Below are 24030 nucleotides of genomic sequence, written 5' to 3'. Positions count from 1 at the left end.
ATCTGGATTTTTTGAAGAAAAGAGGTTGAACTAGCGTGCACTTAGTGGTGCTCGAATGTATTCATCAAAAGCATCATATTTACACATTTTAACACACTTATCTAGAGACTGGATATGACCGGAGAACTTAACTATTTTTCTGATGCACATGCTTCAAGAATTGATTATTGATTTAACATAATCTTTATTTAAATCTTGTAACATTTGGCCACATAATGCCAGCGAATTTTCTAAGATTCGATAATCATACCACAGACAATCGATCGACTGACAGATCAAATCGCCGACACAATTACTTCCTTTAGCACCTCTGCTCACAGCGATGATCAATTCACAAACATCTCATTCCACCGATCTATAATTACTTCGCTAATATTCTCAATTCTCTACTGCTCATTTTGTCTACAAGTTTATTTTTTTTACGGTAAATATTTACTGTAGGGCTTTCATTTTTAAAAATTCAAGTCTTCATTTTTTACTCTAGTAAACATTGTATACAATTCTTTTCCTTTGCGTAATTTCGCGGTTACCAAGCCATGAAATATTTTACAGGGAGGAGTAGCTATCAAATATTATCAACAATTTATCCAAGTAGAAATGCGCGAAAATTGAAAAAAAAAGCGCATGTTAACTTTAAATTCTCTGCAATTTACGATTTATAAAATATTGTTTTTTGGAAATTTATTTTAAGCGCAATTTAATTTAGAAAATCTTGAACAAAATATTATTTAGAAATAGATAATATTATTGAAAATAATCACGCAGAACAATAAATTCGGTTTCGAGGTGGTGCGTTTGGAATACAACAACGTAGCACTTTAATTCATCACGTACTTTTGTAGTCCTGTAGACAATGTATTTTTTCGTATTTTTTTACATTAATAATTTAAAATCCATTTGTTTTGTTTATTTTCTCGAATTTCTTACAACTAACCCAGATGAGATCAAAGAGGGTTTATAAGAAGAAAACAGACTTTTATAAATATCTGTAATGCTACGCCGTAGCAAAAAATGCACACTAAAATCGTTTTTTAGCATTAGCAAATGCTACATAATCGAATATTCAATTTTTTTCTTTTTTTCAAACTTAACTCACTTTCTGTGACACTATAGCTGACTAATAAACAAATATATTTGCATATCATATTTGTACGTCGAAAATTAAAGTACCAAAATTCAGAAATGGCTCACATTTGAATTGACTATCTAATAAATTTTATAAATTCTCCATTTTCAAGTTATTTTTATTATTACTTTGCAAAGCGTGAGACGAAAGATTAATGTGTTCTTAATTAATTAGCTCTTATCGAGAAATGAAAACTTAAATTGTTTGAGAAAACATTTTTACAAGAATCCTAAAATATTTTCTTTACTTTTATTTAGTTTTCTACGAACATGTTTAAACAAACAATGTAACTATTTTATAAGTTTGACATTCGCATTGTTTCTCTCTATAGCTAATTAAATTCTTAAGTCTGATTATCATATTAGAAAAATTTTTGTGCTATAATCTTGTGTAAATATTAGCCTATGATATTGTAATTATTTTATAAGTTTTAAGTCAAACATTTACACTTTTTTAAATGCGCTTGTTAATATAATAAGTAATATTTCATCATTTCAATTGAATATTTTATTTCGAAATATTCCTGAAACGATAGATTTCGAATACATTATGTTAGGTTTTAGAAAGGTACATAAACGTTTTTCTTACTTATACACAATGGCTAATAAAACTATTAATTTTAATTCATATTTTTTGAAACTTTCTCAAAACTGAAGGGAGGAAATAAGTTAAAAAGTTTATGCGTAGTTGATTAATATTTAAGCGTGAGAAGGGAAAAAACTACCTCACTATCAAAACTCAACATAACACTATTGAGAAAGATCAAATTGAGAAAGATCAAATTAAAAACTTTAAAATCAGGTTCATTGTTTGAGGAAGCATCAAAATAAAAACAAGATTAATAAGATGTTTATTACGCACTCTGTAAGAAAATTTGGATCAATTACGATAAAATATACCAGCATTTGGAGTGACAGTACTTTTTGCCGTTAAAACCATTTCCATCTGAAAACTTTACGGAACAAAAATCTTATTTACCAAAATTTTTACAGCAGTATTTACTGTAATTAAATACTGCTGTAATTAATAAATTGAAACACTGTAATTAAATAAATTTTTACGTAAAAAATTTATTTGAATGGAATGCTACGGAAAATGCTTCACTGATGGTGCTAATGCTTTTTACCATAATTTGATTACAGTGCTGTTAATAGCAACAAAGAATCTTTTAGCAATCAAACTATTTTCAATGTTTTTTTTCTTGCTTTTCTTATTAGTAAATTAACACACTTCAATGGCGTAGTACATTTATTTATCGTTTATAGTACAGTTTATGTCATGCTATTTTTAATTCGTTCATGATAGGATACAAAAATAATAAATAGGTTCAACTTTGTCTTCTATTGAAACTGCAAAATTGGTCCTAAATCGAGATTTCACTTTTGCTTGAAAACCGCACTTTCTAAGCTTGTCATTTATGGTAAAATCCAAATTTTTTCGTGGAATTGTTTCTATATTTCCTTCAAAAAATAAAAAAATTGTGCTTCACCTATTTTTTAGAAAGTCAGTTTTCAAGCAACAATATGTAGCGTAAGCAATCAATTTTTTTTTGAACTTCAATATTAATATTAACTAGTTTTAGACACTCTGAAATTTGTATAGTTTTGTACTGATTTTATGTGAAGTTAAAATTATCAAAACTGAAAAAAAATTTCTTTCAGATTATCTAACATGGATTCAAACGTATCTAACTTCTCCTACCTTGATGCAGATGAGCTCTACTCATCTTTGGAAGCTATGGGTCCTGGTGTACAGCTTTTTCTTGTTATTCTTTACAGCTGTACAGCTCTAGCCTCCTTGGGTGGTAACGCTGCTGCCATAGCTGTACTTCTATTAGGGAAACGACGCTCTATCAGGCTATTTCTAGTTAACTTGGCTCTGTCAGACGTCACTATGGCCGTATTTTCCATACCATTTACATACACGGACTTTGTTCTTGGTCGTTGGATATTTCTACCTGAGTTTTGCCCGGTTGTACAATTTGTACAACACGCGTCCGTTTCTGTATCTGTTTACACATTGACGGTTGTTGGCCTAGATAGGTAAGTGAACAAACTTCTGTTATGTACTTTATTGAAATGTGGTTTTAAATTGAGCATTTTTGAATTAAAAAAACTCAGAAATACTGATTCATAACATAAAAAAACACAAGTAATTAGTCTTTATAAATTACCACCTCAAAGCTACAGCATACCATCAAGCTTATTTTTACTATCTTAAGGGTTGCAATGTGATCACTGGTTAACACTTTAATACCACCCACATTTTTTGCCAGACTAGCTGGTAGAGGAGAATGGGGTCAATCGTAACATTTTTTACTTAACTATTTTTAACTAATAAAAAATCCAATATATTATTAGTATTAATTGACAGACGAGTAAAGTAGACTATCCTCTACTAGAAAAAAAATAAATACCTTATTTTAAATGTTATTATATTAGTTATTAACAATTTTTGACAGTCGTGCACTTGTTACAATTGTCCCCACTTACGGGGTCAATTATAACAGTTCATAAATTCAACTAAAACATAGTTAATTATACATATTATCATAGTTGTGATATATTTTTTATTGATCAATTATTTTTTATTGATTAATATTGATTTTAGGAGTAAAAATAATGATGAGCAGAGACCAAAAGGGTTATACTTTTAACGTTAAGGGGTTAAAAATTTTAATTTATGCTGTGAAATGTGACAAATAAAATAATGCACATGCAACATAGTATAAGTGATACAGGAAACTATTGGTGGTTCTTAAAGAGTTAAATAATGGTTTATAAACATAAGATTATTTATTTTCAGCTGTTACAATCGTCCCTTTACTTATTGTTACAATCGTCCCCAAGACGGCATTTCAGCTTCATTTGCTTAAAACAATGTTAGTTTATTAACAAAACTAATTTTTTTTATTGAAATGTTAATTAAGGTGTCCACTTACATATTCGGTTAATAATTTTTATTTGTATAAACAAAATTACTTTGTTACAATATAATATTCTAATACCAAAAAAAGTACTTACGTAGCGTGAAAATATCTTTTGTGATGTAACTCTTTCAAAAGTACATAAAAATGATTGCCAGCAGGGCTGTACATGTAGATTTATTAAACACACCTTGTGCGCCACCTTGGAACCAAATCTAGAACCTGACACTCGAAATTTTTGCTCTGTTACAATCGTACCCTGTTTCAATTGACCCCACTCCCCCCTACACACTAATATGATGCTGATTGAGCTTCACGACACAACAATAAGTGGAACTCAGTCAGTTATATAACGATTGTACCGCAATGACTATAATAATTTAATTATAGTTGTCTTTATACAAACACACTGGATAAATGATTAGTCATAGTTAGTGTGATTGGTCATAAAATCGTTTGTCATAAAATTAGCTTTATTAGTCATAAAATCATGTATTCTAGCCTAAAAAATGCCTATCAGTGCCACAGTTTGAAAGCTAAGATCAGTTGGAACAACGTTTGATATTTTGTGTAGTGAAACATAGAAAATGTTTCTGTTTAGTACTTTTGGAGAGAAGTTGTCTTTATTTTTGAACCATATACTTTGAACCATAATGTGATTCAAATTCACTAACACCTTAAGATGTTTAATTGGACTACCTTTTAGTTTAATTTAAACCATGCAAAGTTAAAGAAATGTAAAAAAAAGTTTGAAAGTAACACAATATTTGAAGGATATTTGAAACTTTCAAAACGCCTCGAAGATTATTCATTCCAAAATTTTTATCAAAACTATAATCAAATCGCCCTATGCAAGTAGTCAAAATTTCTTAAATTTAGTCAAAATTAAATAACATTTCTATGCATTTACTCTCATAGACGCACAAACCGAAACAAAAAGTAAAATCAATTCATTATACAATTAAAAACTTATGATAAATATTCATAGTTTGCGTAAAAACAGCCGAAACATAAGAATATAGATGCATTTCTTGGAATTTTTTTTTTTTATTTCCATCATTTTTAATTCATTGTTTATTTCGGAATTAACGCTGTAAATTCTATTATTATTCCATATGTTGATTTTCCCATTATAATTTTCAATTAGCCTTCTATCTTGTCTTATTATTATTTATGGAATTCAGTTTATTAATAATGGTGGAAAGAAATTGGGAAATAAAAATTCAAACAATACTCTTTGATTTATAAAATGAATATTTCTATTGCATTTTCTAATAAAAACTAAATCTAGTTGCGATTTATGCAAATATTTTTCTGATTTAAGCAAATTGAATTAAGATTTTTAAATCCTTTATTGATGCCTTCACATTTGTCGCATTTTTATACTATATAAGATGATCAGAGAAAAATAGCGAAAAATGTTTAGGAATTGTATCGCAAGGAGTGTGGCTAAACGATAAAGAAATTGAAAAACGCACAAAGCGTAAAGTAAAAATGACCCAAATAACATTCAACTCTATGTTCAGATTTTTATTATTATGACTCTATCTTCATTGGCTGAGTACCTATTAACATGTAATTAATTAATGTATTTGACTATTTTAAATATAAAATAAAGCGCAGAAACGCACGCAGATATTTTTTTCCAACTGAATTAGAATTTTGATTCCAACATACAATGATCAGTACTAGATTGCAATTTGACTATGATTTTTTTTTGCTATGTCGTGAACCATAAAAAAGGTATAGTTAGTATGCCTAGAGAACAGTACCGGCTATAATTTGTGCTCAGCTTGAATTTGGCTGATTTTAATATGAAGGGCTAGAAGCGAGTTAATGAATTTTGGGCTATGTGAAGCCGTGCATTTTCCAATTGTTTAAATGTGTGATTTCAGTTTAACTAGAGGTTTAAGTTGGGCTATGTTAAATCAGGCAATTATAAGCAAAAACAAGATGCTTAAATAAGGCTATGTTGAATGAGGCAATTATAAGCAAAAATAAGATGTTTCAATAAGGCTATAAAATTTTTTATCTGTACATTGTTTTTAAATAACTGAAATTCAAGAGACTTGATAATCTTGCAAGCTACTGAAAAATAAAAAATACGAAAACTGGTTAAAATAAATTTTATGTTGTCACAAGTTATTTGAATGTCGTTAAGTAAAATAATGAAAATTAATAAATAATTACACAAGTCTGCGAAATTGAAATTTTTGAAAAATACAAGAAAAGTTATTGTTGATTTATATGTTATTTGATGTGCTAATTTCAAAAATAACATTCATTTTCTCCAACCACGTATGACTTTTTTTAAAAATTGTTATTAATTTTTTTACTAAAATCCTATTTGGAAAAGAATTTTCTCAAACAATTTTGCATGTATTATCTGGTAACTGTCGTCTTTATTCATTTTGGTATATGTTAAATTTAATCTTGTGAAAGTAAATTGATTTTTGAGTGATCGACTAATTTTTATTGGTTAAAAATAAATAACAAATACTGTTGCCAGATCATACAAGTCACGTCTGGTCGAGAGAGAAACAATAAGTTCCTTGTGTTTAAACTTTTTACATCAGTTTCCAGAAGAAAAGCACCAACATACCATTTTAATTTATTTTTATTAAAATAGCCCACGTAAAATTAACAATTGACCAAGAATAGCAATATGTGTACACGTAAGTTTGAAGCCAAAAACAAAACAAACAAAAGAAAAAAGTTTCTACTTAAGTACATACTCGTTTTCCTCTGAAACTTATTTTTAATGATCTTCTTTTGTGCTTAATCTCAGGTCTATCTCGTGTTATCATACAACAGTAGTCGGCAAGCATGTTTTTGTCCCATCTTCCTTGATATTTACGCTCCATATCTCTGATATCTTGATGGAACCTTTCCCTTTGTTCTTCGCTGACTGCTCCTAAATTTTTGGGGAAAAAGTCCTTATGCGAGTAAAGGAAATGCATTTTCACACTCATGGAGCTAATCAAAGTTTTAAATTTGTCAAGCAATTTCATTACAATTGCTTTATAGTCAGGATTCCTTTAGTTACCCAGAAATTTACTGGCGACATCTTTGAAGGCAACCCTTAGCTTTCCTTTGTTGTCATGTTAATCTCAAAATCTTTATCTTTCATGAGTTTGTGGATATCTGGACCAACAAAGGTTCCCCTTTCAACTTGTCTTGGGAAAAACCAGGAAACTTTTCGCATAGGTATTTGAAACAATCGCCATCTTTTGGAACAGCCTTGACAAATGCTTTATTACACATAATTTTATATGTAGCGGAGGTAAACAATACTTTTTTTTGGATCATTCAAGCTGTTTCAAATACCGTTCTTGGTGCCCGGGTCAAGTTTTTCTCTTTTCGACCATTCTTTTTGACCCAATATTGAGACTTGTCACGGCTGTCCCATTCACAAATGAAATATGGGAAAATTTCTAAATCCACCTGGTTGACCTAAAAGCATGGAAATAACTTTCAAATTACCGCAAATGGTCCAACTGTGTGTGTGCGATATATTTTATTTTGTCCAGAAAGAGAGCCAGATTTTCATAGTATTCTTTTAAATATTCCAAGTGTCCAACTGGTACAGATGCAGACTGGCTCCCATAGTGAAGAAGGACAGCTTTGAGGCTTCTTTTGAATGAATCTATAGCAGTCTCCACTCATCTTAATCGTAGATGACATTAAATTTGCTCGTCAATCCAAGCACATCAGAACAATAGACCAAGCTCTTCTCTTCATCAAAGTACTTAATAAATTTCTATTCTCGATTCCTGAACCAATAAAAAGATGTTCCTTTGGTCAATAAGTTTTTTTTCTTTCAGTCTGGAGTCTAACAATCCAGACGTTTCTTTCGAAAGGCCCAGATTTTATCGTCAGATCATTAAGTACAGACTGAGATGGACTGAGACTATAGATGGCTTATATTCGATATCGGAGCCTTGAACTTTTGGTTGTTCCGAATCTGAAGACTCTGAAGAGATGACTGGCAATTCAGTTGGAGGCAAAGGCACACGCACATCAGGTCCATGAGGAACTGGGCGTATGGCCGATGGAATGTTATCAGGAAAAGATATTAGCCTTTGATTTTTTTTGGTTATACCCACGAACATGGCAGGAACAAAAATAACAATCATCAAAGTGGTTTTGGGACTCCCTCCACTTTATGAGAATTCTAAATCGTAAAGCAGTCTTCATTCCGTGGTGCCATAAGCGTAGATCACTAAGACACTACACACAAACTGCATGAGGAGCCCACGATTTTTCCTGGTCTCCGAGTTTCATACCAAAATATGCAATGTTGTCTTACATAATCTGTAATGCTCCTCAGGCTATTTTTAACAACACTATATTCGCCGCATATATAACAGAAGTCATCTGAGAAATTTTCACAATGTCTCGAACTCGAAGCCATGTTTCATGAAACGCAAAGAGAAAAAAGAAGACATTAAAAATTTATCCAAAAAATGACTCCCTTTTACGCTTGCTTGTGTTCCTGAGAGGTCAGCGAATCTAGATAAGAATTCTCGCGAAGCTATTGGTAGAGAGAGATAGTGATAGAGAGAGGGACGGTGATAGGAAGATGTCATAGACTGGTACTTTTATATATTTAGTCAAAGTCAGGCAAGAAATTCAGAAACGAAAATTTTTTATGATAAATATTCATACAAATTCCAGTGAAATTGAATTTTTCAAGAAAACACGACGTGATAAAAAATTTTCATTATTGTTTCTCATTTCAGCACCAAGAAATACCAAGCCAAGTTCAGCTCTCAGACCCCTTGTATTTTTTTCATCGCAGGCCTATGTTATTTAAGAAAAAAATTCTCTTTTTTGCGTAGGACTATTTTTGCACCAAAAAAAATTATACTTTTTTGCAAAAATTCTTCGTTTCGCTTTAAAATTATTTGATATACTTAAAAAGTAAAAGTAAAATCAGCGAGTCCCAACTTCTGACTTTTCTCCTGACCAAACTGAGACCTTGTTTCCAAGATTACAGCTATTTCCAATGTACTGAAAATCAAGAATCTGAATCCGCCGAAACAATTATGTTTGTTCTGATCAAGTTATTTTTATGTCTGATTCTGAAAATAAATCGTTTTAATTTATTAATTGGCATAATTAAACTGAATTTAGCCTTTTTTAGAGAGTTTTTAGCCTTATATCTCGTACTGAATCCTAGTATGTGAAATTTAATCAAAAGTTATTTAGGATTATCACTTTTAGGAATATCACAAAATTCAAATGTCAGCATTGGGAAAAAGTGTTTTTTTAACTGTTTAGTAGATCATTTTAATATTTGCTATTTACTAGATATTTCTTATTTAGTAGATCAATTTATAGCTTTTAAACATTTGATTTCAGAAAATAAAAATCTCACACATTAAACGTGCAGATTTCAAATTTAGAAAAAATGTTAAACCAAATATCTTTTGTAAATAGGCTTTTAAACTGGAAAAAAATTGCTTGTTTATAGCTTATATGCGTTATACATACTGCGCGTTATGCTTTAATTCCTTTTATTTTAGATTCAAAATTAACTAGAGTAAAAATTATCTGCTGAATTTCTAAACATTAATAAATATACTTTTTTTCTTCTTTTAAAGAAGCTCTTTAAAAATCTTTACAGTTAAAAAAGTCTAGATTTGGAAACAGTCGTAACACAAAAAAATACAAAGTCTAATCTATTTGTTAAGTGTCTAGACTAAATCAAATCTTGTTAACATTATTGTAATTTGATTAAACTAATTTAGGTTGTTTGAAACCATTGATAGTAGAAAAACGAATTCTTTTAGCATAACCCAACTAAAAAAAGGTAACTTAACTTTTTTTAGAATTACACGTGCTTGTATAAAGTTAACTACTTCTTTATTTTATTTTCCCTCTTCGTTTTAAGTTCATTAAAAATTGATTTAGTGAAATTTATCATATAGGTTACTTGTCCAATAAAATCAGCAGATAAAAAATATATTTTATGAGTAAATCCGGCGACAACTCAGCGTCTGATTCATATTTTTGCAAAACTTAAAGTAACCTAATAGGAATTAGTAACATGAACTAGTAAGGCGGAATTAGTAACGTGATTTATTAGTAATGTGAGAATATTGCTTAGGAATAAGGGTAATAGTTTCCAAAATCTAAATTTTTAAACGCACTCGTTACATTTACTAAGCAGGGGAGTGAGGGATAGAGAGAAAAAAACACATATTTAACATAATTTTTATCTCAAATAATTTTTTTAATCTTAATGTAAACGGTTACCAGCATTCTGGCTTATATCTGGAACAAAAAAAATTATTTATTTTTCATTATATTTTTTTTTCTAAGAAAGGTTATTTTTGTCCCACCCTACACTAGGTTAAAGAGAACAAACAATGAGGCTATTGTGGGCCAACTTGATAACTTATTAAGCTGTCATTTATTACAACTCATAAAGATATATCTAAAACCAAAATGAAATCACTTGCTGTCTAAGCCTTATTGGAGAATTAATGTTGACATATTTTAACTAAAACACTGATTTGTAATCGAGAATTTCACTATACTTAAAAAATACATTTTGAGCGCTAATTAATGCATTTGAAAATCATTATTAATTTTATTTATTTGAAAACACTGAATTAACTCTAAGTTAAATCAGTTTTAATAACCACATTGCTTTACTTTAATTATAAAATCCTCCAAATAGAAGCACTCGAAATGCATGACTTAACGTAATTTCCCTCACTGGAGAAATGAAAACAACTAGCAAAAGAAAAGACAGTATTGTTCACTGATATTCTGTAATAGTTTAATATGTGGCAAAAAAAATTGTCAATTTATGCTGAATTATATTTTTTCAACAAAATTTTTAAGACAACACTTTTAAATTTGCTTAAAATCTTTTAAAAAAGGAATTGAATAAAGGTTCTTTTTTACTTTATATTGAATTATTGAAACCACTAATTGTGAAGGTATAGCTTTCTACAAAATCATTCTAATTTGAAAAATAAACATCAAATGTGATACATTTGTAATCAGTTCATATGTTTCCATTGGAAGTTGAATGGGGTCAGTGCGAATCTATATCTGTAGTGTATCTACCACTACAAAAATATAATTCCAATTCACTGGTATATAAGACATGTTAGCTCGATTCTATGGTAGGGTACCTTTTCATAGATGAAGGTTGACATTGTCGATATCTACTCTCTCCACATTGGTGACCCGAACGTGTTGTGAACATGCCTACCTTGACCGAAACTCCCACTTCAAAATGAACACGCCTATCTTAACAATAACGCTCGCTTCGATTTGAGCACGCCTACTTCGATGGATTGTCCATATTGAACAGTTGACTTGCGACTGTCACATTATCCCCCTCCTTGCGCTGCTGCTACTCAGTCTTGATCAAGGCTTGTACACACTCGACTGCTAATGGCCACACAGGAAAGACCACGACCGTGAACTTAATACAGTTCTCACGATCAGCATTCAAATGTGCGGTCATCTTAATACAGCTCTGCCGGCTTCTCACAATACAGCAATGAATCAACTAGTGGTATCCGTTCATTGAATTCTATAACGGCTATAATTCTGGTTGGGGAGTACTGTAGTGCATCTACCACTGCAAAAATATAATTCCAATTCACTAGTATATAAGACCTGTTAACTGGATTGGTTATCTTTTCATAGATGAAGGTTGACATTGTCGACATCTACTCTCTCCACATAATCATATACTACAAAATTATTCTTATTTAGAAAATGAATGACACTAAATGTGTTACATTCAATTTTTTCCCATGGAAAAAATTGAATGTTATTTAAGTTGTACTTTAAAATTATTTAAGTTGAAGTTAATTGAGTTAAGTTATTTAAAGTTATTTAAGAAAACTTTAAAAACTTTCTTTTACAAATTTCTACTTAAGTACTCACAGTCTGATTATGAAACCGCTCATGAAGAGCATATTAATTACCAATCCACTAATTACCATTAACTAATAAATAAAAATAGTTAAATGTCCAATCTAGCCTATATCTACACTAGCTTCCCTCTGCACTCTTTAAAAAAGTGAAATCGTAACTCAGTAGGAACAAAAATCTTTAAACTAGTTTACATTTCACTTTCAAAACTACTTCCAAATCAAAAACATAGTTACGATAAAGAAAAAAAAATCAAACCATTATCCTTTCATTCTCTTCCCTTTCTTTGTCTCAAATCTCAATACCACTTTCGGGATTTTCTATTTCTTCGCGGAAGAAGAAAATTTATATGAATCCATTCACTCTTACATATGTTAGAATCTCTATAAAAAGTGACATTTAATTTCAAATAATGAATGAGTTCAATTTATTTTACCACATTTCTATTGCTCAGGAAGATAGTTTTCTGATAAAATTAAAGCTGCAGTATGGTTGATTTGGCTAACTTATACGTTATTTTCAATTTCAAATTCAATTTGCTATATTTGAAATAAATATGAAAAGAATATAACAAAAATAATTTATATTTGAACCTAATTTAAATGCATTTAATTATAATAATTAGCTAGTGCATTTGTATTATTTCAGTTTTCGTATTAAGTTTAATAGACTAGTTTATTCTTTAGTTTGACACTAATTTATAACCATCTCCAATGAAAAAAGTAGTTTAACTATATTATAGTGCTAAATATTTTTTTTAAAAAAAACAAATTAATAATTTCATAAATATTATGGTTTTACAGGGAAAAAATAATGATACCAAGTTATTTTACCTCTGCTCAATTTTGAAATATTTTTTTTCTGAGATAGTAAAAATAGGACGATAAATGCAGAAACGTAGAGTTAATTATTCTTGTAACAGCCAATCTTCATCACTTAACTCTGGCCAAGCACTTAGACCCATTTTTAGAGATCAATCTCTTAACATCTATGATAGGAATGTAATTTTGACCCTGGTCGGGCGACGTGGACGGCTTCTGAGATGGTACCCTTCTCTCCAAGCTTCCACACTTTCAGATAATGCATATTTTATACACATCTTGCTGCATATACTCGTCGGTTCTTTTGTCAGTCACCAGGATTGAACTCACTTCTCCCGGCCCTCCATCCAGCCTAAATGTGAGTGAGCGACGCTTTAAAAAAGATTTGAACGTGGTTCAACCCTGGATAGAACTAGGTACTTTTTGCTTGTAATGCAAAACAAAAACCCAAATCACTCCTTAGAGGAACCACTTTCAAATCTTTTTTCCGCACAGTCCATTGTGACAGTGGAACATGGAGATTAAAGCTCCACAATTATGTATCAACTTCCTTTATTTCATAGACAAGCTGGAAGCATCCATCTGAAGCTAAGTTGACAGCAAATTATCGTCGGTGAACGAACCCCAATGTTTATCCGTCAGAGCTCAGTATCTTAAATTCATTATTATTATTTTTACTCAAGTACGAAAAAATAATAATAATGAGACCTAATTTTCGACCATTTTTTGCCTTATCTATTAAGTTCAATTTCCTAAATTGCGGCTAACCTTAATATTTTGAGGTTCAAAAATTCTATAAGTCAAAAGTAGGTATTCTTATTCAGAGATACCATGTTATTTTGCCGGATTTTCTAACTTAATTTATAGATAATATTGATTAATTTGATTACTATATCATTTAATAGGATTATCCTTTAGTATCATTTAGTTAGTTTAGTAAGTTTTCTTTTCTTCTACTCACTATGCAATTTATCTCTCGAATGAAAATGAAGATAACTCCATTATTACTAAGGGATAATAAGTAACGTAAACTACATAGAAACTCGTACAAATTTATGCTTTACAAAGTCGTCGAAAAAATTGTTTGAACACTTGAAGAATTTAATGAGGTTTTGAGTTTTATTTTGTATCTTTGATTTATGGATATGATTGGTAAATTCGCATATGAAGAGTATGTGCTCTTTTAACTATTTAAATTGCATTTTGTTGCATAAAGATAGGATCAAGAGATCAAAAATTAATTTAAATATTTTTATGCTTAAATATTTTCATTAGAACTGAACAGCAAATCTCTTTAATAATAACTATAAAAGTAAATAAGAAATAGAAATATTAAAAACGCACGTTTGTTTGGTCATCCTGAAATTGGGACTACGGCTGCAAGGGGAGAATTTAGCTCTTTATCCTAAAATTCATTCGCAATTTTCAATTAGTTCATTCGATAGAGCAGTATGGAAAACGGGAGTTTTTAATTGGCTTAGATTTCGCCATTGATAAAAATAAGACCGCAGACGAATGTTTTTATCCAACTACTGATAAGTTTGCATCAGTGATATTTACTAGCTTATAGTTCCCACTAAAAAGAAAGAGTTTTTGCAATATCTTTAATATGTAATTATGTTTTATTTGTTTATGTCAGATTAATTCATTGATCTGCATGAACATGAAAGCATTGCCGGATTTAACTGACAAGAATTTAATTATTAATTTTAATTAGATTTAATTAAAAAATGTGATCATGCTTATTATTCAAGAAAAAGTAATAAATGGTGAATAATTTTTAATTTAGAATAGTTAGAGCTTAGTTTACACTTCCCGAAAACTGTAATTAAAATTGTTTTATCAGTTTTTTTTTTAAATTTTTTTTCTTCTCATTTCTGTTTACCTATGAAAAATGGGATTTAGGGTTATGTTTGCTAATATTGATTATGTCGTTTAAAAATATTTATAAGCACTAGTTACTTCATTGAAAAATTTTATTTGCCTTAAAAATATAAGGATTGGAAATAACAGTGGACATGTTCTAAGTGCTCAAATACAGGCGGCCATTTTCTGACTTGAAGAACAAGAAACAAAAGTGATTTGAAATATAAATTTCCAATAAAAAAATGGAAAATAAAGGTGCGACCATTATTAGTTGAGCACTTTGCTCTTTATATTTCAAATCACTTTTGTTTATTTTCATTCACGTCTGGCAAGTCTTGAAAATGGGAGCCTATTTTTGAGCACTTGAAAAATGAGTGATTTTTCTAATTCCTATATTTTTGAAGCGAATGAAGTTTTTAAACAATTATTATAATATTTTGTCGCTTCGTTGCTTTGGGATTATTTACTTAGTATCACACTAGTATATCTGATAGGTATATCTCGATATATTTAAATCCTCTGTACTTTTCGAACACACTATAAGTAGAGAAATTAAATGCAATTTTTATCATAATGCATCAGTTAGTATGTGATACTCATTTTTTTAAAATAATAAATCGAGGTAACAAGTAAATATTCAAAATCATTTACGAAAATCACTTTTTAAGTTTTACTATCAATCATGCAGGTTTATATGTTTCCACACTTCTATTTGATTAATCTATACCACAATAGATTATTGAAATTCTCTGAAAAAATGTAGGCTTATGCTTGTCAATGCCGAAACCTTCTAATAAAACTTACCAGATAAGACATTTTAAATTATCGAGATTTTAAATTATCATGCATATCTTATTGCTTAGTTTCTTAAGCTTATTCATTTCCTGAAATCTTATGTCTAAATAAGAATAATATAACCTATTGTGTTTCAGTTCAAGAAAAGACTTCTCGTAAAAAGATCTATGGTGCAATTTCAATTCTTTTGAGATAAACTGGCTGAATAGGGTTCGATTCTGGGAACAAAGTATAATGAGTCAAATTTGTATACAACAAAATGGAAGAGGATTAAGAATGGGGTAAATAGACGAAAACCTCAGACTCCCTGAAATTATAAAACTTTGATAAGACAGCATTTTCTTTCAATGAGGCAAATCACAAATATAGAAGGCGCCCACACTGTATTCCAGCTAGTAAGGAACTTATTCTTGGAAATTATGGAATACGAAACTTTCTATCATATATATTTCATATGAACATTATATTTTCTATTATATATGAACTAATATCATATATAGAGAGTGATCATATTCCATAAATGCTGAACAATGGTGGTATAGTCGAATTTCTTTGTAATGAAATATATTGAGTTTTGTTGAAAAAATCGTTATGGAAAGTATTTGTTACATTTAGGTGTAAGAATCATGTATTTTATTATTAAATAAAATGCAACAAAATGGAGCGTAATAAGTTAAGAAGTAAATAATCATGCATTTTTATTAAAATTTCAGTTAAAACACATTATATTAATTACTTTTTTTCTTATTTATTTAATCATTAATATGAATTGTTAGAAAGTAAAGAAAGTTAATTCATTTATTTAAAGATTCTTCTTCTTTCAAATCCCCATTTCTAGCCTTGCTAGACAAGGTCCATGAGATTGTTCACCTTCAAAAAGTCTAAAACAAGTAAGGGTCTTTCAATTAGATCTTGTTTTAAAAGACCGAGGCAGTCCAGTAGATGTTCAGGGGATGCCTGGGCCGAAGAGCAATTGGTACAGAGGGCAAAGCACTTTTCTCCTCCAGAGTACCTCAGTGATATCAGGTGTCCACAGTGGAGACGTGTGATGGCGGTTTGAGACTGACCGTCTTTGTCAGCTGTCAAACAGCTACCCGGTCTGGTACCCTGGTACCAATTGTGACTGGGTGGAGTGAGCCATGCTGATTGATTTTTGGCTTTAAAGTATGTACTCGATATATGTACTAGAAGGAACTTAAGTTTACTTTCCAGGAAAAATCACGTGATTTAACAATGATTTGTTTTCTTTCAAGATGTTATATTTTCATAAAAGTTGTCACATTTACAGAAAGTTAAAAATAGTAGCAAACAGGCTCATATGAAATCTATTTTTAATGATTTCGAATGATCGTAGCATTTCATTCCAATATTATCTAGACTAGTATTTCCTTTTTGAAATAACTGTCACTTTCCTTTCTTAAAAAACAGGAAAAATTTATTCAGAATCAGGATATTAAACAAATTTCCATCCGCCTTAATGGATGGACTTATTGGCTTGTCATCAGTTTTAATTTTCGTCAGCTAAAATCAATCAACACTGCTTCTCAGTCACTGATTTTGATTTCTGGAAATTACTTCATATATTTCATTTTTTAAATTTTTTTTGATAATTCAGTTAAGGACTTTTTTAGCTTGCTATTTTCTTTTCAGATTTTTGGAAATCTATTTTTTTTCTCATTTGTACAATTTTGTAACATTTGGTATTCACACACTATCCTCACACCTGCTCTCAATATCTCCCATTCTTTTGCCAGGTTATCTTGTTCTAGTTTGTTTCCCTAGTCCTATTAGTCAAGCCTTTTTCATTGTTGAAACTTCTTTGTCATTTTAGTACGCATCTCTGTGTTTCTAGTTTTCCTTTGGTGATTCGACGGTAAAGTAGAGTCTTTTTGGCTGAACTGAGACTATAATGTGTATGTTTATGTATTATCATTTGTGTTTCTCACTTTCCATTAGTTTTTTTTCTTCATAATATCGGTACTTTAAACTTAGAACAAATGTCATAATATTGGTATTTTTCTTACGTATTTCCCGTTTATTTAATAAGGTGCTGCCCCGTTTATTTAATAAGGTAAGTCACGTTTCTATTCAGATTTAAACATACAAAAACAAAATTTATTTCAAAAAGTTTTACTTTATATGTTAACTGGATTAAACTAAACATCAAATTAAGGCGTTGTCCATAATTATTGCTTGAAATTTACCATCTGTTTTAAACATAAAAGAATCCTAATTAAGCAACTTTGTCTTCATAAACAAAAATATTAATAAAATATCACTTATTTTAAAAAAATATCAAATGTTTAACTTCGACCCCCATGTTAAAGCATATCTCTTAAATAAGATATTCAGTGATAGATAATAGTATTCAGTGGGAAATAATATTGAAAATGTATTCTGAATTAAAATTATTCAGTGTTAAATATTTTATGAAAATAAGTAATACAATTTTTGAACATTTTAATTACGACCTAACAAATATCTTCATAAAAAATTACCTTTTTGAACATAATCTAACTTCTTAATGTATTTAAGATCTATGTAAATTTTCCTGTGAAGTTATAAATAGTGCAAAGGTGGTTAGGATAGAAAATCATATTGAAATTTACCCAGCACCCTAAAAATGAGAGGAATGTGCCAGACAACTTATTCTCACCCAATCAACTGATGGCTCTGTTAGCTTGGGAAAACTGCAAGTCCATGTTTTAAGTTACATGTCAGTTTGTTAATTTTATTCGCAGATTGCGCCTTGTTATTCCTGCTAACGGAAGTTAGCACACCTATTTATTAAAGAACTTTGTAACTGATTTTTTAAGAAAATGGCAATGATAAACTTGTTCTCTGAAGTAAACTTGCTCTCTGAAATAATCTTTTTCCGTTTTTTTTAAACTGATTTTTCAATTTGATGTCCATTTTATTCCTGCTATATTTTTTTACTATAATGTTCAACTTGCATATATTAGATAGGATATTTCAAAATATAAAGATTTTAAACCAGTTCCTCATTTGACTAAAAGTGTTTTTTGATGATTAAGTGTTTGTCCTTTTCATTGCTTACATTTTAATTTTAGAGATTTAAGTTTCAATAAATAACAAAACTCTCCGAACAAAAAGAATTATTTATTGCCTTGTAATGCATAGAATATGCTATCTAATGAAGTGATTGTGTATGTCTATTGTAATCTAATGAAGATATTTTTTGTATAATGCAGATATTACGCAATAATATACCCCCTAAATGGAAGGTGGACAAAGATGAAAGGACGATTGATCGTTCTTATGATTTGGATTTGCTCATTCACACTCTCAAGTTTTCAGTTAATTCACGGAAAAGCAGAGAAGTTTCTAGTCGGAGGACAAGAAGTTTATGATTGCAATGAAGTTTGGGATGAACTTGAGGGAAAGGTAATTATATTTATCTGCTTAATAAAGATTCTTAAGTACAGTGTGTTTAAAAATTCGAGGTTGCAACTGTATGATCAGGCAAGCTGCCTAATATGTAATAATTGCATAGCAACCAGTTACCGGAAATGTCATAGAATGCTTCTCTAATATGGGCTGACTGTTTGTGTGCGCTTAAAACGCTGTCTTAATTTTGTTTTAATTTAATATTTGCCAACAGTTGTGACAAAATTTCCTTTCAAATGGGCCCGAAAGTAGATGTTTTACCGATAATGTATTGGCGACAAATTTTCGAAATTTGTGATGTGGGTCTTAAAGCAAATAAAGTAAGATGTATCAGCTACTTTGAGGTTATTTGAATGGAATGAATTCTTAACAATAACAATTCAATAATATAAATTCAACACAAAATCAAGATAATTTAGAGGAATAATAGCAAATTAAAACGTTTAATAGTAGCATTTATTACTAGTACCATTTCAAAGATTATTTGACGTCCAAATTTCAATACTTAATTATCTTTTCTGCAGTCTCTTACAGATGTAATCATACCAATCTCCGCACTTTTCCTTATATAGCGAGCAAAATTAACGGTCACCGCCAGCTACAGGGCATATGGAAATTAAAAATTTGTCCGAAAATCATCACCAAGTTGTCATGTTTTTGTCAAAAATGCACCCTATGTACATTTTATTATTATTTTTAATAGCTATGGAATTATTGTAATTATTTATTATATTCTGAAAATTACTTTATTTCACGCTTGATCCTTAACATTATTCTACATTTAAAAATGAAGATTGTAATGCTTACCATATTTTAATTTAAAAAATGGCGTTATTAATCACATTGGTTTTTAATTCAATTATTGATTGTTCAATTATTGATTGTTTTAATTCAATTATTGCTTAAAACTCTGAATTTTTTTTTAAAAACAATGGGTACATATTTTTAAGAGTGGCCATTGACAAAAATTATACTATTGGTCACTAGCCATTAGCAAAATTTCCTAATTACTCACAATATTTGTTGACAGACTTAACACGTTGTAAAATTTCAGATTCTTGGTAATAAAACACTTAGGAAAGCAAAAGAGCATTTTATTTGAGAAAAAGTAAACACGATATCGAAGTTTAATGAATCACTAAGAATGGAATGATCATAAAGATGAAACACACTTCGAAAATCAAATGAACTTTAAAGTGTTTTTTTTTTATAATTTCTCACCAATTCTGTTCTATTTCCTTTGGCGATCAGCCACAATTTGAAGTTTTTGATGAAATTGTGTTATTTTCCTGTTAACATATTTATGACCCAAACTTATTTGGCAATGATTATAAATATATATTCATTAAAAGTGTTTTATATGGAACAATCACAACTAAAGTTTTTTATTCTTTTACATTATTTATTTATCTGCTTAAAAATAGATGATGCGTATCCGTTTCGGGGAACCATAAAAATATCGCCTATTAATGACGATAATAATGTTTAAAATTGCGGTAAAAAATACCGTTGGCATTGTGGTAATAAGTGCTGTATTAATGTGATAACTGCCTAATATATTCATGCAGGCACTTAATATAATTAATAGGTATAATTATAAATACCACGCTTTTAACGGCCCCTTTAAACCCGGAAAATACGCATACCTGTAATCTATGTATATATGCATAATCTACAAATGCACAGAATCCTAAAATTTGAAATAAATATTTAATAGTTCGTTTTTAAAACTATTTCTTAAGTTATATTATTTCATAGAAAGTATATTATTCAGGATTTATTTTTTTTTCAATAATCAACTATGAGCCAGTTAACCAGTAAGAATAATTTTAACATTAACAAAACTTTTCCCTGTAAAAATAATTTTTAACATTTATGAAAATCTTGATAAATAATAAACCGCGTTTAATAATAATTATATATGTTTAAACTAAATGATTGCCTTTAAAAAATAAATTAATCTAATACATTTAGAATTTCAGTTATTCAAAACACCTGATTTAAATACTTTAAAACGTATTATCAATTATAAATGCATTAGTGCATTGCGTAATGAGACTTGTAAAAATACAACAAAATTAAGAATTATAAGTTATTTAGTTATGATAAAAGCCAAAGTTAATAGTTGAAGATTTTTAAAAAAAATAAAGAATTAGACACATAAAGCATTAGTTAAAAAAGTTAAAATTTATTCGACAACTCTACATGTCTTTTCAACCTTAACGCGTTCGAAAATCTAAACTATTCAAATTTCTTCAGGATTTAAATATTTCTGGCGCATTGCCTAAAGGAAGACGCATTCATCCCTTTGCATAGTTAAGATAAACTTATATAATTGCTCATATTTCTTGAGCTTAAAGATGAAATTTTTCTATTTTCCAGAAAATTGAGCCTATTTTTATCTGAGCCTGAACAGCAGAGATAAGTTTTTATCTTCCGTCCCGTAATCCTACCAAACTTTCATTTTTGCAAATTGCTCCTTTTTTCAAGAAATCTTTTGTTCACTTCGTCTTCGCAATTTTTTGGATAAACTTTGATGAGTTTTCTATTTATAGAAACATTCTTCTTTTTTGTAACTTTGGAAGTATTCGGTAGATCAAAAACCAAATAATTCTTGAGAATTCGTGAATGAAAGGGAGACAAAGATGAAAAGAAAAAGTGGATGAGAAAGTATTTTAATATTATTTATTTTTTTACCGTCTTTCCAAGTTTTCCAAGATCAAGATTTAAATTGAGAAAGTTTTCAATAACTGATCAAATTTTTGTTTCGTTTTCACAATTAAAAATTTCATTTTCTAAATATATTTTTCTATTTAGCAGTGTTTTTATTGGATTTGAGCCGTTCTCATTGCGTATACATTTGATCAAAAATTTTAAAACTAAAATCATTATAATCTTCCGGAAAAAAATTCAAAATAATAATCTGATGCATTTTATAAATACGTATCGTATAAAACGTAGACTTTCGTCAGTTACTAGATCATTAAATGTTGTTCTTTTGCTAGAATAATAATTAAACGCTTTGGAAAGTTTTGTATTCTAAAACTCAAAAACTGAAAGAGTTTTATCAACTGAAAAATAAGAAAGAATTTAGTCCATGCAATTTTTTTATTTTCTTTTTTGGAAGATACGTACAACAATAATTTTTTTGCTTAATTTCTTTATGATAATACGAAAACAAGGAGGAAATGTTTTAAGAACATAGAGAATAGTTTTAGTTACCTTTTAAGAACAAAAATACAAACTCTCTCTCTATTTAAGCAAATTTAATTTTAAAAAATAAGTCCTCTTTTTTCAAATGTGCCCCATTTCAAAAGTCTAGCCATAAAAAAAATATTTCACATACTTTAATCGCAGAACCATTTCAAAAGCATTTTAATTTTTGTTAAGTTAGATATATAATTTGACAGTTCAGTAAAATATCTTTTCTAAATTTTGTTTTGTTTTAAAAACGCAAAATCATTTATTCTTTAAAAAAAAACAATGGAAAAGCGTTTTTTAGCAAACTGTGAAAAAAAATCTTTTTTCAGACAAACTGACAGGAACTTTTTTCAAACAATTTCCAACATAAACTTATTTTGAGCAAACTAAGAAAAAAAAATAGAGCGTGGAGTCCCTCCGCGCGGAAGAAGTGAAACTTCGTAATGTGGAAATGAAAATAGGAAGGGGTAGAAATTGATTTTTAGTGAAATCATATTGTTTCTTTAAGACAAACTTTATTAACAATACTTACAATTCACAATTGATTGCATCTTTTAATTATCCTTTTCGAGTGGAGAAATATCCAAATCTATAACATTTACAATGGGATTATGATAACTAAAGTAAGATACGAAATGTTTGAGTCCTATTTTTTAAATATTTCTTGCAAAAACTGCATAATGGTCAAATTTGTCTTTAAGGCAGGTTAATAATGTTTCAGCTTCAGGTAACGAGAAATTCACATTAAAATCTCCTGCAAGGATCACAGGTCACTCACAATAATCTATTTCTTCACCAGTAACGTCTGCCAGAGCTTGTGAGCCTGCAGTGGATAGTGGCAATAAAGATTTTGCAATACATAATTTAATATCCCTCATGGCTGCATTTGGTGAAATGTAAATGGAAATTAGAAAGGAGAAAACCTAACAATCAATTGATATTCACAAGAGACGTACCTTGATATAACCTTAAATCCGTCGCATTGTCCCTGGGATTGTTTTCACTCATTTTTTACAATTGTTATCCACTAAGTTTGAAAATGAAAAATGCTACCCTAGTAAATTATATGTGTATCAAATCAAACTAAAATATTTATAGAAAAACAATTCGCGATCGCAACGAACTATAGGGGGCCTTGTTGTATGAGACGCATACCTGCGATTTCTATATGAACCGTCATTCAGTTACTCTGGAGACGTCGTTAATGTAGCGTGTAGCATTGCAACGTTCCTTCTTTAATGTGGCTTATTAAATTTAAAAAAGAAAAATGCTTGATATTCTTTCTTGTACAACCGAAAACAAAATGGTATCTCTTTTTATTAGAAAAGGAATATCCAAAACACATCGGAAAAATATTTGTACATTAACAGAAAAAAATATGTATATTTTTATAAGAGTTAAAACCTAATGCCCGAGAAATAGTATTACTAAGCTTAATGATATAACATGAAAGGCCCATTTAAACTTTACATTCTATAGTTTTAAGAATCATATTACTTCAAAAATTAAAATGAACAAAAAGTATACATAAGCCTCATACTTTTATGAAGTTTAATTTTGTAAACAAAGTTTTTTGACAAAAATTTTCTATCAAAAAATTTCAAGTTTCAATAAAAATCATTATTTACAAACTAAGAAACCTAAAATAAAGAATGCTGACGAAACAAAAATAAAAAAACAATTCTTTTTTGTCGCCATTTTTAGTGCTACGAAAATTCGTCTTTGGGATTTGCGAAAAACAAAACAGGATGCAATTTTATTTTTTCAGGAGGGAAATATTTTACCGAAAAAACGAAAATGTACCAATTCCCACAACTTGAAACTTTATCTTGGTAAACGTACGTTTTGGAAATGTTATTTCATTTGGAATCTTATTTATCAGAGTTCATATGGCGATATGATTGTTTTGAATCTATGCTAAACTCTATATCGGCTCATTTTTCACCGAAATCCGATTGACTATTTTGATTTTAAATAAAGTG

At 29.4% G+C, this 24030-nt stretch overlaps 1 protein-coding gene across 1 annotated transcript in view; it reads left to right on the top strand.

Annotated features, from left to right (window-relative positions):
* The first annotated feature begins 2797 nt into the window (after positions 1-2797).
* The window catches only part of LOC107437490 (substance-P receptor-like), a 36605-nt gene continuing 15372 nt past the window's right edge, over positions 2798-24030 (top strand). The window contains exons 1-2 of the mRNA XM_016049507.4: positions 2798-3168; positions 18652-18844. Of these exons, the coding sequence (XP_015904993.4) occupies positions 2798-3168; positions 18652-18844 (564 nt within the window). The remainder of the gene's footprint in view (positions 3169-18651; positions 18845-24030) is intronic.

Source organism: Parasteatoda tepidariorum, chromosome 8, assembly GCF_982258835.1.
Source record: "Parasteatoda tepidariorum strain Cologne lab strain chromosome 8, Ptep-v5.0, whole genome shotgun sequence".
Taxonomy (NCBI): domain Eukaryota; kingdom Metazoa; phylum Arthropoda; class Arachnida; order Araneae; family Theridiidae; genus Parasteatoda; species Parasteatoda tepidariorum.
Note: the sequence above shows the minus strand (reverse complement) of the source record. Positions and strands in the feature narration are given on the sequence as shown.